At 43.6% G+C, this 16,319-nt stretch overlaps 1 protein-coding gene across 9 annotated transcripts in view; it reads right to left on the bottom strand.

The window, feature by feature from the left end:
* Positions 1-16,319, bottom strand: part of WWOX (WW domain containing oxidoreductase) — a 902,466-nt gene that overhangs the window by 623,109 nt on the left and 263,038 nt on the right. For 7 of the 9 annotated variants that reach the window (XM_032486816.1, XM_032486817.1, XM_032486819.1 and 4 more), the window contains exon 8: positions 14,781-15,045. In XM_032486816.1, coding sequence (XP_032342707.1) covers positions 14,781-15,045 — 265 coding nt within the window. Of the gene's footprint in view, positions 1-11,951; positions 12,228-14,780; positions 15,046-16,319 lie in introns of those variants that run through there. The other 2 variants (XM_032486818.1, XM_032486822.1) reach the window with 2 other exon arrangements.

The raw sequence follows: 16,319 nt of genomic DNA, 5'->3' as shown, positions 1-16,319 counted from the left end.
TTTACAGAGATAAACAATGTAACTATCTGAAGGAAAAACACTTTATGTTAAAATATAGCTCCATATTACCTCTATCAGAAATCCTTAGGCAGGAATTTAATACTACTGCTTTAAAAAAGACAAGACAGGATACTATTTTGTTATGCACTAAATAAAACTTACTATCAGTTACTTTCCTGTCCTTATATGTTTATGCATGCACACATATGTGGGCATATCAACAAATTCATCCACAAATGTGCATATCCCACATGGAGTCTTGCCCATTTATCTCCCATATTCGGTTAACACATCAAAGGTTGTTTCTACTTCTACTTCTGCAACATCAGAAGTATGATTTCTCTTGCCTCCTGGCCCCCAATGCTGTCTTTGTACAGGCTCACAAAATTTCTGAAAAGGTAATAATTCTTTCAGCCTCTCTACTGGTCTTTATGCAAAAACTCTCTTCCTCTTCCAACTCACTTCCTGGCTGCCATAAAAATGTCGTCTCCTAAGGCCAGGCACAGTTTGGAGCCAATAGAGGCCACAGGTGGCAGGGACTTAGAGCTCGGTACTTCACCCCACTGGAGAGAGCTGGGATCCCCAGTCAATTGCCGTGTAGTTACGTGGCCTTGAATAGGTTATTTATCCCTACCAAGCTTCCTTAATAAGGAATACCACTCTCAAAGAATCAATGTGAGAAATAGATGAGGTATTTCCAGGTCCTGACACATGGCAACTGCTCAATAAACGTCATATTTTTTTGTATCACCATCATCATCATTTTACCACCATCATCATCAATTTTAATATGAGACCATGAGATCCCAAACCTGCAGCCAGGCCCGAAGTGGCGTTTTTTGTTTGTTTGTTTGTTTTGGCCTTCACCCTCTGTGTGGTTCACCACAAATCCATGTTCGTTATTCCAGCCTGTGCTATAATACTGATCTTGTCTTGACTTAAAATTTAAAATTTTGTTCATTGTGACTTTTTCCATTCATTTTGATTGTTTTGAAACATTGTACTAAGATCTTATTTATCTGGATACTGAGATGTTCAGTGCCCCTTTAATTCTGTTGCTGGTCATAGGCTTGAACCTACCACTGCTGCAAAGTCTCTTCTTCTTTCTGTGTCTCCATGCTCGCCTCCTGCATACCCTTCAGTAGAGACATCACCTTGATTCTGCACCTTGGCCTGACTACTCTCATATCTAACCCCAAGGCAGAGAAGCTCCACGTGCCCTGTGGGACCCATCTCACCTCACGCTAACATTCTTTGTATCTCCAACCCATTTAAGGCAAGCACCCAGAGGCCAAGGAAAATGACTTGCTCACTTTCGAATTTTCGACCCCTTAAGTCAGCACATGTGGCACCCAATGAACGTTTTATCAGATGGGACCAGATCAGACAGTTTTAGAGTGGCAATTTCCAGACAGTAGATTTTGATAGAGTGAGTGGTCAAGCCAATAGTGCGTGGCGAAACTGGGTCAAAATCAGCACTTTAGAAAAATGAAATACAACCAAGAGGAAAACAGCAGAGTACACTGCCCACAATTACTGTTTTGTAAAATCTCTGCTCAGACACACGCATATTACACACACAGACACATACATGTGGATATGCATAAGTGTGCATGTATTGAGCTGCAACATAAACAACTTGGGCAGTAATCAAAAAAAGAGTTTGAAAGACACTGTTCTCAAGGAAAAACAGGACACCTTCATCAATCATTTACCAGTTGCCCCACCTCAACACAGAAAGGGCAAAAGTTCCAAAGGCACGTAAGCCTCTGAAAGTTTAGGAAAGAATCAGATCGTCAACATGCTCAGAGACCAATCCTGAACACAGAAATCCCAGAATGCTGGAGTGGCCTTGCTGAAGAATTTCTTCAGCATTAGCTAAGAAATGAATATTGGCCTTTTATCAAATTAAGGACATCTATTTCTGGTTGAAATAAGCATTACAAATATACATGAAAAAAGTTGGTCCTGGGAAAGGGATTTCAGTAAAATAATTTTTTCTAAAAAGCAGCAGCTTACCTATCTTTGGACTGCTTAAAAATTCGATCAAGGCATTTAATTGACTTAATGGAATTCACCCCGTATTGGACTCCCATGAAGAAAAATTGATCAGTGTTGATATAGTTCTGATTAAAATGTTTTATTCATCAACATAGAATTTTTAAAAAGCCTCAGGATCAAATAGTAGGCTGAAATTACTGGCTTTCCCTCCTCCACCTTATAAACAGATTTAAGTGTACATGCCTATCTGTATGATCTAACAAACAAACCAACAAACTCATTTATTGAGTCCTTACTGCCTACAAGCATCCATGTGCACTGCCATTGCTAGCTTCTGTTGTCCTTACAAACCATCTTAAGTTAACTGAATACTAAATACAGAAATTTTCCCCAAAGACACACTTTAAGATATAAATAGCTTACTGGAAAATAAAACTGAGCATAGGGGAAAGAGAGTAGTCAGGAAACAGAAAGAAAAAGACCGAAAAAGGAGTAAATATATATCAGGACCCTGGAGAAGTGTGATTAGATGTATACACATACGCAAATACATCCATATCTGATTAAAAGTTGACCATTTGGGCAGCTGGCATGCTGCTTAAAAGCAATCAGTAACTAATATTATGCAAATCATATGGAGAAGAAAGGTTGAAAAAAAAAGATGAAAACTTTCCAAATTTTTGAAGACAGGATGGTTTTATTATACTTTTTTTTAAGGGTTTTGCAAAAAATCTCTTTTGTTGAGCATGGACAACACAGACATAGATCCAAAAGTATAGACCAAGATAAAGTTGCTTTTGGTCTGATGTCATTAAAAGATTCAATGGAACAGGCCTCTGCTTCTAACTAAATCACTTTATTAATTCCTATCTGACCTGCTTCCAAAAAAGGATTTAGGGTGACTTAAGTATAGAACAAAGGGAACAAAATGTCACTAAAAACCAGAGGAAGCTGATATGCTACCATTAGTGTTAATATGATTTGAAAAAGCCAAAAACTGGGCTAGGAGTTCCAACAATCCATTATGTTATAATAGCTTTATTAAGAAGAAAGTACTATGGTAGCTCCTCGGGGGTCCTGCTTGGAGTTCAGCTGTTAAAGGGCATTTCTCATGAGCAGTGGCTTGATATGTTTTGGGGCCAAATGACAGACAATATCCAAGACAACAACATCCTCCATGTCCTTATAAATCAGTAAGGTTTCAGGAGAGCCCACGTTAACTGGTAGGATGCGCAGAAAACCAGCAGGTGCCCTCAGGCTTAGCTGTGCCTTAATCCTCTAAGAGTCTAAAGATGCGGGAACTGTTCCCCCCATTTTACAGAGACAAAGAAATTCCAAGGCCCAGAGAGGTGGTGCTACTTGCCTGAGATGATGGGGACCACCAGGAGGAAGGGACAGGATTCGAAGCCTGGTTTCTGCAACTTCACGCATGGACTTTCCTATCTACTGCAACACATCCTTCTTTAACAAAACAGGTCAACGTGCTCTTCCCAGCTCTACCCCTCATCCTGTTGGTAGTGGGCTATGGGAACCGACTGGGTTAACACACGAGAGGTAGTGAGACCAGGGCTCTCCACACAGGTGAGTCCTAGTAAGTGTGAGCTGCTGTTCTTGCCCTTACTGGCTGCCTTTGTCCTCGAAGCCCTCAGAACATACACTTATCTAGGGAAAACTCACAGCCCATCTCCCATCCTACATCGAATACATGTCAAATTTGCATGGTACAGACCAACATGGAGGCATGTACATCTGGCAAAGAAAAGTTACAATTTTCACTCGTTTTTGGCTTCGGCCAAAAAAGACCTCTGCTCTGGGTTCAAATATGAACCTGGCAGGGCCTCGACCGGGGCAGTGAGACGGAGTGGCACTGGCAGACGGGATACATGAGCTTGAGCTGATGGGGAAAGACCTTTCTAGGTTACGGATAAAGGAATCTGGTACGTTCCCCAACTCTGCCTCCAGGAGAACCACCCCAGCTCATGCCTAATGGATAAAACAGAGGGAACAAAAAGAGAAGAAATTGACCCCTACTTCCATGACTGGATAGACTCCAGAATCTGCTTCTTTTGAAATAAGCTGCTTTCTTTTTTCTTTTAAGCATCTTCTTAATGCCTTCTTTTGTAGGAAATGTGCCCAGGGTCAATGCTGACATTTCAGCCATCCTAATTGCATTATTTGGTCTTTTATGGTTATAGAGTCAACAAAAAGACAAACGACATGCAGCACACACCAAAGCCAGCGAGAGAGGTTATGTTCTAAGAAGGAGAAAATAGACTGATTGCATTCACCTGTCTAGGAACACTAAAATATCAAAAAAAAAAAAAAAAAAAACTAAAGCTCCCAGATTTTACAGGGTTTTTTTTTTTTTTCTTTTAAAGAGTGAGAATACTAAGAAAACATTATGAAGGTCTCAGTAGTTGATATACAGTGTTTTTTTTGGATCTAGCAAATATACTTTTTATAACTTTTCTCTGAAAGGAGGGACTTTCTAGCTCAGATTACTTGGACACTCTTACTGTTTATTCTTCCCTTTTTTTGAGCAGTCAGAAGAGATTTCTCTCAGTACTTCAAATAAATAAGATATCCAGCTGAACAAACACCATACACTCCCGCGGATTACTTTGGCTTCGTAAAGAATATTTCACTTTCTTCTTTCAGAAATGTAAATGATTAAAGAGACCCTCATCGTATGAAACCCAAGGATAAAATGTTTCAAGTGATATATACTCTATGCAAGGTGGCAGATGGAGAAGCCAGAAGCTTCAGCTTGGAAAAAGGCATGCAATTTCACAGGGGAAGTTAGAAGATTACTAAATAAGATACTCTGCTTATTACACATTTTAACATGGGTGGTTTTATCATGTGACAACCAAATTCCAGAGTTCAAAATTCATCTATTTCTGAAAACAGCAAAATAAAATTTTTGTCTTAGATTCCTACCTAAAAAAAAAAAAAAAAAAAACAGACCCAAACTACAACAACAAGGTTATACATACTCTAGAGTAAGATTAATATTCTACACAGGCTTTGAAACGATGGTGAGCCTTATCCACTTTCATCGCTTAAAAAAAAAAAAAAAGTCCAGGATTTCTGGCCAACGTTTAAAACTCAAATCAAAACTCAGCAATAGGTGTTTCTTTAGAAAGAAAATTTGGGCCATTGGTAAACTCGGCCCCCTCTACTACAGCAGCATGAAAACAAGCACATGACTTTAGGAAACATAACCCACATGTTTCTTTATTCTTTTCATAAGCTTTCTTATTAAAGGACTAAATCTTATCTCCCATCATGCAACCGAAACGCATAGACATGTATATTTTTTAAAACAGGTGCATCTGGTACCTCTCAACCCAGAAAGAGGAAGGACAGGAATGCAGGAAGGATGAAACAGGAGAACAGCAAGGCAAAGACACCCCCATCGCTAAGGAACACTAGGGCGTAAGGCCAAGGACTAGCGAAGCCTTGAGTAAATCTGCCACCAGACAGCCTACCAAAAGTCACCATAAGAAGACCAAATAAAACTGAATTTGTGAAGAGTGACAGACAGCCTATAAGATGGCCCCGATGTTCCCTGCTTCCAGGTGCTCACTCCACAGTGAAATCCTCTCCCTGTGAATGGGGCTCAGACCCACGACTGAGATGTCTCTTCTGCGGTTTGGTTACATGGGGCTGGGACTCCCGTCTGGCAGGGAGACTCTATTTCCTTCCTGGCTCACGTACTTTGACAAAGCAAGCTGTCACGCTGGAGAGGCCCAAGCAGCCAGGAACCGAAAGAGAGGACTCCAGAACCAAAGTCCTCAGTCTACTAGGCCACGAGGAGCTGAATCCAACCCACTAGCCCATGATCCTGGAAGTGGACCCTCCCTGGGTGAGCCTGGAAATGGCTACAGCCTGCCTGACACCTGACTACAACTTGCAAGTTGACCCTAAGACAGAGGGCCACAGAAACTGGGGAATAAGTAGACAGTGTCCTATTTATAAAGGGGCACAGGTTGACACAGGTGCTTATGAGGAAACACAGTCGCACGTGCTAGGTGAGCTTTCGCTCTCATTCAACCCTCTGCCACTTCACCCTCCTTCGCTCTACTCCGGTGAGTCCAGATTGCTCTGCATTTCACGGACGGTGTCTCTGCAGGCTCACGACTCCAGGAGCTGAGGTGCAATCAGGCTTCCTGCAAGTTTGGAATCTGGGATCCAAAAGACGCACGGAAGGGTTCTGGGGCTGAAACAGGGCCTCTGGAATCCTCTAGGCTAGTCACTCCCAAGGGTGAGCCCAAAACATTCAACAATGAGCATTCTCAGGGCAGCCCTGAGACGGGTTCCCTGAGATCCAAGGTGCTCAACTCAAAGGCCTGTTGTTTGTCCCACAATCAAGTCCTGCCTACAGTTTTAGGCATTACAGTGTCCATTCTTTCATAAAATGGTGGTCTAGGGTGGTGGGTTTGTTTTTTACCCAGAGTTTTCAGGATAAAGAGTGTGAACCTGCAGTAGTCTCCTTTTTAAAAAATCTCCTTTCTAATTACAGTGTGAACTACAAACTCCATGGGAGAGCTCATCTTGGTAAAGTGACTCATTTTACAGATAAGAATGCTGAGGTCTAGAGAGGGTCCGTGACCGCTGAGAGACACACCTGTTGGATTACAAGCTCTAAAACTATATTCAGTGAGACAAGATATAAAGACATAAACCCGCGAGCGGGGGGGCGTGGCACTTCACGGGTCCTCGTGGAACGTGAGAACACGTCCTGCTCTGGTTTTCAGCGTAGCCCCTGATCTCCGTGGGAAGAGGAGTGAGGGTGTGGGTTTCAGCTTCTGAACAATTCAGAGCCCCAGTTTCGAGTTTTCATTATTGCTGCTACAAAAAGATTACCTTCCACCTCACACGGAAAAATCAACATGCCCGGTGAGTTAGACGAAAATCAGCGTTCGTGGAGGAAACACGGCAGAAACATCATTGCGGGGCAGCGCAAACTGCTGGCATCAGTTTAATCGCGCGGGCCTCCAATATCGAAACTGCACCACAGCCAACAATCACTGGAAAGAAGTATGAAATTGGAGGAAAGGAAACTGGAGGGGGAGGATCAAAGGAGGCACCACTAACTTTTAAGTAATAAAAGAGCTGGGGAGAGAGTTGAAAAGAGGCAGTGCATTACCCGAGTGCCAGCGGGGACGCAGAAAAGAAGGAAAGGACTGAGATAAAACTAGGGGAATTTCAAATCTCGGTTAAGTGTTCATTAAATAATTTGTCACACGTATTAAGGCCAGATAGTCACTTTTTTTCCCTCTTGGGCACTCATTCGGGAACAAAGGCCTGAGCAGACTTGTGTTTTACACTGAAAAGCGAGGCGGAGAAGATGCAGCGGAGCAGAGCTGTGGCCACACAAAGCCAGTCACGCTTTCCTCTTTGTTTCCAAGAAAAGGCGAGTCTGTCCCCCAAGTTAAGGTGTACTGTTGGCAGCTTAAAATAGGCCACTAGGAGGGAGGGCCTCCACCAACACTGCGGAAGCCCATGTGGTCCCAGCTGCCACGCTGTGTGTCACCTCAGCACCTACATGGGGTTGTATATGGGGGGGCGGGGGTTATGCCTAATGTTCACAGGGAGAATCAGACCTGTGACGGACATGCAGCCGGCATGAGGAGGATGGACATCTCCAAGCAACAGGAAGTGAAGCAAGACTCTCCTTGTCTGAAAAAATGACAACAATGATGATGCTAATAACAGTAGCAATAAAGGCTGACTGCATATCTAGCACGTTCTGAATGCTATACACTCACCATCTTTTATTCTCAACACAGCTCAGTAACAGCAATACTGGTTGATGTTTAATGAGTATGTAGCACATTCCTGATGCTACACATTCATGATCTCTTTCGATTCTCAACACATGCCCTGTGGTAGGGATGATGTCCTGGTTTTACACATGAAGGTGAAGAGGTTATGAAGTGCACCCAAGGATTAGCGTGGGATGGAGCTGATGTTTGATCCCAGGGCTGGCCAGCTCTAAAGTGCATCCTTTCCTTCCCACGCCTGGCTGCCCTCCAGACGTTCTCCCCCCAACTCACACCTCTGAGTAGATCTCTTGTGTGTCACTGACCAGGAGTCTGGAGGTGGGGGCTGGGTCTGGCCTCAACTGTCCTATGGACCAGCTGTGTGCCTGGTGGGGGGGGGGGGGTACAGCCCTAGCCTCATCCATTTCTTTAACCTACATATTCCGATGGCAATCCCTTCCCCACCTCAGAGAGATTCTGATGAAAAAGGTACTCATGACTATCATTCATTAAGCACCTAATCACCTTTGTTTATTTATTTACAAATATCTACCCTGAGTATGTACTTTATGGATCAGGGACCCAGTAGTGTGAGGGCAAAAATGGCACTTTCAAGAGACGGAGAGACAGACATTGAATACAAACTCAGAGAAATTATTTTTCTAAGCTGCATTTGTGTCAAACATCACGAAGGAGAAATTCCAGGGTCCCTCATTCATTCACCTGCCATGTCTTGATGGGCCACTGTTACGCATCGGACAGCGCCACATCATAGGGAACGGCACGTGATCGGGAGTCCCGACCAAGTCTTGATCTAATGCTTCCTTGAGGTGTCATGTTTGGACTGAATTTTGAAGGGTGAATAGAAAGTAACTAAGAAAGGAGGGAAAGGAAGGTTCTGGACTGAGGAGCAATGTGCTTCAACACCCTGGAGAAGAAAGGAGAATGGGCGGTAAGTGGCTTAAGGTAAAGTTGGTTGAGTGGAAGAGGACCAGGCAAGGCCAGGTGTCTCCCTTTAACTCTCACTCTAATTCTCATCTGCTTTCACAAGGACCCTATAAAACAGAAAGCATTCCTATTTGACAGATGAGAAAACTATACGTACACCTGTTCAACAGAGCCTACTCAAAAGCCAAGATCCTCCCCTTTTTTCCTTGCCTTCAGATCTTACCTCCCACCTTAGAAACACAGAATGCCAAAATGTACTTTCCCAGTCTCCCTTGCACCTGGGATCTGGACAGGTGGCTCAATCTTGGCCAGTGGGAGCTGAGAAGTCTGCGAGGAGGACAGTTCTGAGACAGAATGTTCTACTCCTTCATAAAGGAGGAAGGCACAGAAAGAGGGGTCCCATCTCTGTTATGGTGCCTTAAGACTTTATTATGTAAAACGCAACAGCTGGCGCTGCTGCAGCCATCTTATAAGCACGAAGGAAAAGCCAAGACAATCACAGAGGAGCTGCCTATGTATTAGCTGAACGAAATCCTGACTGCCTTGGGACTTCCAGATACATGAGAAAAACTAACCTGTTATTCCAATCACTTTTAACCAAGTGTTAGCTCACAGCCCCAAATGTCTAAACTGAAGGTAGAAAATGAGCCTGAGAGAGTCTGAAACATTCACAAATTACACAACTAAAAGGGGGGAAATCTGAATTCTGAACATGTGCCTAATGATTCTAAATCCTATGTTCTTTTTCATTCTACCACATCCTTTAGACTCTGAATTGGGCAAACACTGTAAACTTTAAAGCTCCGGACAAAATTGAGAAATGACTAATGAAACCAATGTTGATGATAATCCTGGAGAAAAAAGAATGTGTGAGGCTGCAGGGATGTGGCCTCAGCAAGAAGAGCCCAGCCATGGGGATGGGCGGGGGGTATGGGAAGGGGTCTGCAGGAGCGTCCAAGTGCGGCCCCACCAAAAAGGGGTCTTGGGCGTCTGGTGTTCTAACATCTCTGGACTGGCAAGAGCAAGGCAGCCAAAGAATTCAATCCTCTCTTGGGAATCTCAAAATACATAGATTAGAGAAGAATATGCTGAAATTTCCACTTTGAAAATCCTATTTCCTCCTCCCAACCCAGAAAAAGGGCCCTGCTCTCTTATGCCAATGTACCAATAAAGATTCAAACAGGGGTTTTGTCCTTGACAGTATCTAGAGAGCAGTCGATGGCAGGTATTTAAAGGGGGTTGGGGGTGGGGGCAGCAGTGGGGGGTGGGTAGTATTTTTCTAAAATACTAATTTAAAGAACAAATCAACATCTATTATCTCCTTCATTATGTTTTAAATTGTACCACTATAAATCACCCTGCAGCGGGTTATTCAAGGGCAGAATTACCAGGCTTGGCTTTCCCGAAGGTTAGAAGAATGACATCTTGTGCTTTTTCTAGTTGTAATTTATAACTTTGCAACAGAGCCAGCGTTGCAGGCCCAACCATTAGCAGGATAGCTGCACATCTGGGGAAACTCAGCACAATGACTGGCTTTACACGGCCACAGGAAATGTAACCCGATCGTTTCAGAAGTTCTACAAACTCAAGCCATTTTTTAATGTAAAATGATTTGGAAATGCAGTTCTCTAAAACATCTGCTAAGCTCTTGTTACCCTAACACATGATATTCTTTCTACTGTTACCTTCCAACACAAACATGTGGTTGCGTAAAACACCCTACGAGGCACGTGATGGTGCCCGGCTTCAGGTCCACATACTGATCGCAAAGGGCTGCCTGGGCCTGGGACCCTGAGCTCAGACGTTGTTTAGCAGGACTGAGAGCTTACGCAGGGGCAGAAAACGAGGGAGAGGGTTAATTTCATGAAGGCGCTTTCAAACATTGTCAAAAGGGAACACAACAGCCCAACTACACAAATGTGGCAGGGGTGCTGCGGTACACTTGACAAAGAAAATGAACTTGGCTGAGTGGCTGGTGGAGGGTCTGCAGACTGGTATTCCATTTTCTTGAACACATTGTGTGAGCTCCTTGTGCTTGTTAACTACAAAATGAAGGGAGTGACTAACACTGTAAAACTGTTGTAAGCAATAAAGGAAGACGCATGCACATACAGATACATAAAGCATCATCGTGTCTGGCTCTACATGTCAAACTGCATCTTACTTGGATGTCTGGCAACATTTGCAAATAGCCAAAACTACCCTGGAAAAATCTCTTGTATTACCAGATAATACAATATGCCTGTTTTTGTGAATTAAGCCCCAGAAGGTAAATACATACGTATGAATATACGATATATACTAACATACAATATATAGTGATGAAAACATATGCAAAAAGTAATTTTAGAATATTTAAATAAAAAGACAAAATAAGCAGATAACGCACATATGATGGATGTGATTTCAGAACTAGAAAGCTTCTAGCAAAGTTTACTTTCCTTCAAGACATTACAAAAGCAGCTAAGAAATCCCGCATATTTTTAAAACAATATTTTAAGACAATCCTATTCCAAGGTTTAACTATTATTTTTATCTGATTATAAATTGGAAGGAAGAGGGAAAAATGCTTTTCCCCAGAACCTCCGTAGACCTGTCCTGACCCCTGGACCCCAAGGGAGAAGGGTCAGAGACATGGCTCTACCAGTAGGGGTCGCTGTGTTGAGAATTAATCCCTATGAGTTTCTCATTAGTGATTATTATACTGCAGGCGGCCAAAATGGAAAAATTAATTAATTTCAAAGTGATAATGCATTTACAGCAACAATTAGAAATGTATAACTGTAAAAGGGCAACATTTAAAAGACAGATTACATTTAATAAAGTTGCACAAGAACATCCAATTGTAAAATTACTGATCTGCAACAATATTCCTTAAAGAGGCACTTAAAATAGCCTGACTCCATGAAGGGTGACCTAATTACTGTAACTAAAATCACCGTAGTCACAGCAAGTCACAGCAAATAAAAAAGGGACGATGATATTAGAATACTGCTGTTTAATGCTTAAGGGAGCCGGCTGCAGCAGAGAGGGAAGGCAGGGCTTCCGAGCACAAGGCTGGGCTGTGTTTGTTTCCTTGACCTTGTGCAGTGGAATTTATGCTCCAGCAACCCTCATGTCAAAAGGAAAACACTTCCTCTGAAGTGAAAGGCAGAAGGGATGACGAAGGACAAGCAGTACACTAGCTATCCAGTCATGGGGACACAGCGTCAACACCAAGGTTCTTCATGAGCATTCAGGATCCAACTTTTACGTGGGCTGGGAATGGAGATGCAACTGACATGGCTTAGGTCGAAAAATATGTTTTATTAAAATGGCATAAGCACGCCCTTCATCCACAAAACGTTTCACGGTGATGGAAGCAACACCAAGCCACGTACATGAGAATCCAACACCACGTAGACTCTTTTGGTCAATCCAGTCTGTCCCACCAGTGAAATCGACCAATCCCAGGTCTCCACTCGCACTGTGTCCTCTCCCACGTGCAGTCCCCCGTTTCTACGAGAGAAGCTACTGGCTATGAGTTTGACAAGCCCAGAGTTCCCACTCCACCTCTTACTGAACTTTAGTCACACAGAGCTCTCATGTCTAAGAAACACCACCAAATACCTAAGTAAAGATATGACAGATGTTGTATCCATTATTGTCAAGCCTTACACCGATCTGTACTGCCATTTGGTTGTTACCAGCTCAGAAAGGTGAAGCGTCCTGCCCAAGCTGTCCCAGTTCTCAGGGCTTGAACACTAGGATCATAAACAGGGGAGACGGTCGGTCCACTGTCCCAAGCAGTTGCTTTCACACAATCGCCACCACCAGGAAGTCACGTCAAATTCCTTTTCTAACACAGGGTAAGGGCTTCTCTCCCCTGCCTTTTCGTGGAACACTCCATCAAACTTAGTCAAACCTGGTTTTTCTGTGATGTCTCCACTTTCCTCCAAATTTTCTCAAGGGCAATCTTCTCATTTTTGCCCACCCCTCTGACCCACGGACACAGAGACCAGTTTTTATTTTATCCATTGCCCAAGACTGCTCCCAGCAGGCATGCTCCTGACTGGAGCACTGGGATCAGGGCAGGGGGGCGGCCAAGGCCTCTGTTCACTGGCTGGGGAGGGGAAGGAATAAGCCATTGAGGCTGGACACTGGGTATACCTGGGATGAGCTCCGAGTGTGGTGGTCACTGGGTGGCCACTACCTAGTTTTCCTGTGATTCCCAGCTCTATGATGACACTTCGATCTCAGGCTCCAGCTGCATACTCTGGATTTCCACTTGGCTCAAGTCCTGACCATAGTTACCACCCAAACAGCAAAATTCTGTCATCACAACATGGTTCCCCGCCTAACTTAATAGCTTGGCACTTTCAGAACTCTTCCTGTTAAGTCTGACGTGCAGTCAAACCTGACTCTGCTGAACACATTTCTGTATTATGTTCATATTAAGTATTAGACATTGACTGTCCCCTCCCCAAGAAACAAAAACATTACACCCCACCTCTGACTTCCCCAGAGCCAGTCTTCCTCCTCCTCCCACCCAGTCCTTACCCAGAGCCCTTAAGCCCTGAGCTCCCATCACAGAGTAACAGGTGCTATCTCTTTCCATCCACAAGTCCTCACCCACTGGGGTCCTCACCAGACAGAAGGCGGTTACACCACCCTGCACCTGGAGCCTGTACTCAGAGACCCACCTCTAGGTTTTTCCCATCACTTTCTCCGATTAGAGAAATCCTGGAAGAAGGGAAAACAAGACTCTGACGTCACAGAAAGGAGTTCCTCAGCTCCTACTCAAGATCAAGTACAAGTGAGAAAATTCAAAACTCAGATTACAAACTTGTGGGTCTGGAAGGCGCGGGGCCAGCAGAAAAAGGGAAACGATATTCCCCGCTCCTCAACCCCGTCCTAAACTTGAACAGCTCATCTCCGGTCCTGTCAACGGAACTGGCGCCAGTTCAGATCCACCACCTTCCTGATTCTCTACACTGAAGGACTTAACAGAGAAGGAGCCGCAATCACAGTCAAGGATGCCCCCGTGGAGAACCTGCCCTCATGGTCATGGGAAGCCAGGTGACGGGAAGCCTCAGAAGCCTGTGATGCGCACACTCTCTCGTTGTCCGTTCTCCCTGGACTTGGAGAACCGCCCTCCAGAGATGCTCCCACTTCTCTGATGTTTAAGTATTTAACTCTTAGATTATGTCTACTTACTTCGCATGAGAACTACCTGGGTGATGATATAAATGACGCATAGACTTACCTTCTCCCAAGCAGTTCGAAAGATTTCTGCTGCGAGTTTAAAAGTCATCCATGAACACAAAGGTTAAGGACAGTGGGTGGGAACGGCTGCAGGAGGAGGCGGCAGACTGTATCCAGAGGCTCTGGGATCATGTGCCCCGAACATTGCAGGATAATGATTTGACTTGTGATACTCCTAAAAGCCATGATATCTTCGAGGGAAGGGTAATTTCTGAGCATTACATGTTAAATTTAGTTTACTGGGACACTGGTGTCCACTAAATACAAAAATATTTTTTGAAGGCCTGTGTTTTTAAAAAGTCCTATACCAAATGCACTGTGTAGAGCGTGCATTCTTCAAATTACTTCCCACTCAAACGCTTTCATGGCAGAAGTTTCTAAACATGGTTGTTATACGACCACCCAAAATGAAAAACCTTCATATTTATCTTTGTGAACATTTCCAAATCCAACCACAGTGTGACTCATCACCTTTGGGGAAGGAAAGACTAAAACGCCCCTCTAGCCAACAAAGGATTCTCCAGGAGAGGTTCACACCCCTTAAAAGAACAATTTAGAACATCAGATACAGATTCTCAGTGGAAACAAACGAATCGCATCTGCTGATAATTCAACAGTCACAAATCCATGTTTTCAATAACACAAATCACAGTTGTGAAGTCCTGTGCATACTGAGAAAAAAATCGCATCAAAAGAAAACAAATCATTTCCATCAAGACTTACACCCATACTTATTAACACATGAGCCTGGCTTCCTCAAGGACCCCTCCCACAAAGGCACAAAGGAAGTGTGTGTGGTGACGACAGCCATCCACTTACCATGGACTTGGTGAAGGGTCTGGCCAGGGTGAAGAGCAGCGTGTACACCCACCAGCTGCGATGGATGGAGGAGTACATCACGTTTCCGGGGTGCACCGCATTCGATGTGACCCCGCGTGGGGAGAGGCGGCGATGGAGCTCGTTGGAGAAGAGGATGTTGCAGAGTTTGGACCGGTTGTAAGCCAGCATGGCCCAGTAGTCGTTTTTCGACGGAGAGAGGCGGCTGAAGTCTAGTTTCCCTGAGGAGTCGTTAATATCGGTAAATCTAAAAACAAAATTAGAAAATATAATATGAAGCAGCCAATCTCTAAAGTCTGATATAGCTTTTTATTTTTATCAGAAATCTGAGTAAACCATGTGGAGATGACTGAAAACTCAATTGGGCAAACATCGGAACAAAGTCTCCTTAAAAACAGACAATGTAACAACATAAACCAACTGGATCCAGAGACACTCACTGAGGGCCCAAACCTGTCAGTGCAGAGGTCTCAACGTGCTGAGCCCCACTGCACCACCCCTGCCTCTAACATATATTTTTCAAAACCTTCCACAGGAAGTTCAAGGATAATTAAATTAAATGGGAAAACATCTTAAATAAAGGGCTGCTGCTCTTGGAAGCAGAAAGAGATCGCATTCCTAACCTTTGAGGGGGCTTTCCTGGGTTATCTGAGCCAACGTGCGTGTCTTGTATATTTCATTTGCGCATCCAAGTAAATATAGACGAGTCTTGCTGCCTCCACGACTCTTTTCCAGATTAAAAATTCATGATTATAATGGGGTTATAACCTTGGTGAGGTGCCATCAATAGTCTTATACGTTTAAAAGATAAATGTAAACAAAGCCAAAATGAGTTCTGGCAGAGTCTAATGTTTTTAAGTATACCCACGGCATGGATACACACAAATCAAAGTAAGTAGTTGATGTTTTATAATTGGGTCTGACGGAGTCGTTAAACACCAGCTGTTTGTTTCTTTCCTTCTTTTTGTTTCTTCTTTTTTTTTTTTTAAATAACAGCAAAGTAGTGACTTCCTTCACACACATACACACACACACACACACAAAGGATCAGTACAGAAGGAATTCTCCAGATGAAGGTCTCATCTTTGTTAAGGACCCCTCATAACTTGATTAACTCTGGGCATGTGCCCTGAGCGGTAAGGGCATGCTGGAGTAACTGGTGTGGAAAAGGAAAGCAAAAGGCAAAATGAAAATTATGGAATAATCTGGTTGTTTCTTAAGACGAGCAGTTCAGGTGGAACTTGGACCAAGCAAAGCATCCCAGGGACAGAGGAAACTCAAGTTTTAATGGAAATTGAATATCCTTTCTTCAGGACTCAGGCAGCAACATCCAATTTCTAGTGTTAAGTTACATTACTGATCTAAAGTCATCAACAAAGCTGATGGCCGGAAATGTCAGTGTGGATTCGGCAAAAGACCTTGCAGCTAATCTCTGGCTGCCTGTTTTCCAGTCTCCAGACCCCAGGAAGAACCCAGGCTTCTAAGGTTTATCATCTAAAGCAGTGGAACTTAGTGGGAAAT

Source organism: Camelus ferus, chromosome 9 (assembly GCF_009834535.1).
Source record: "Camelus ferus isolate YT-003-E chromosome 9, BCGSAC_Cfer_1.0, whole genome shotgun sequence".
Taxonomy (NCBI): domain Eukaryota; kingdom Metazoa; phylum Chordata; class Mammalia; order Artiodactyla; family Camelidae; genus Camelus; species Camelus ferus.
Note: the sequence above shows the minus strand (reverse complement) of the source record. Positions and strands in the feature narration are given on the sequence as shown.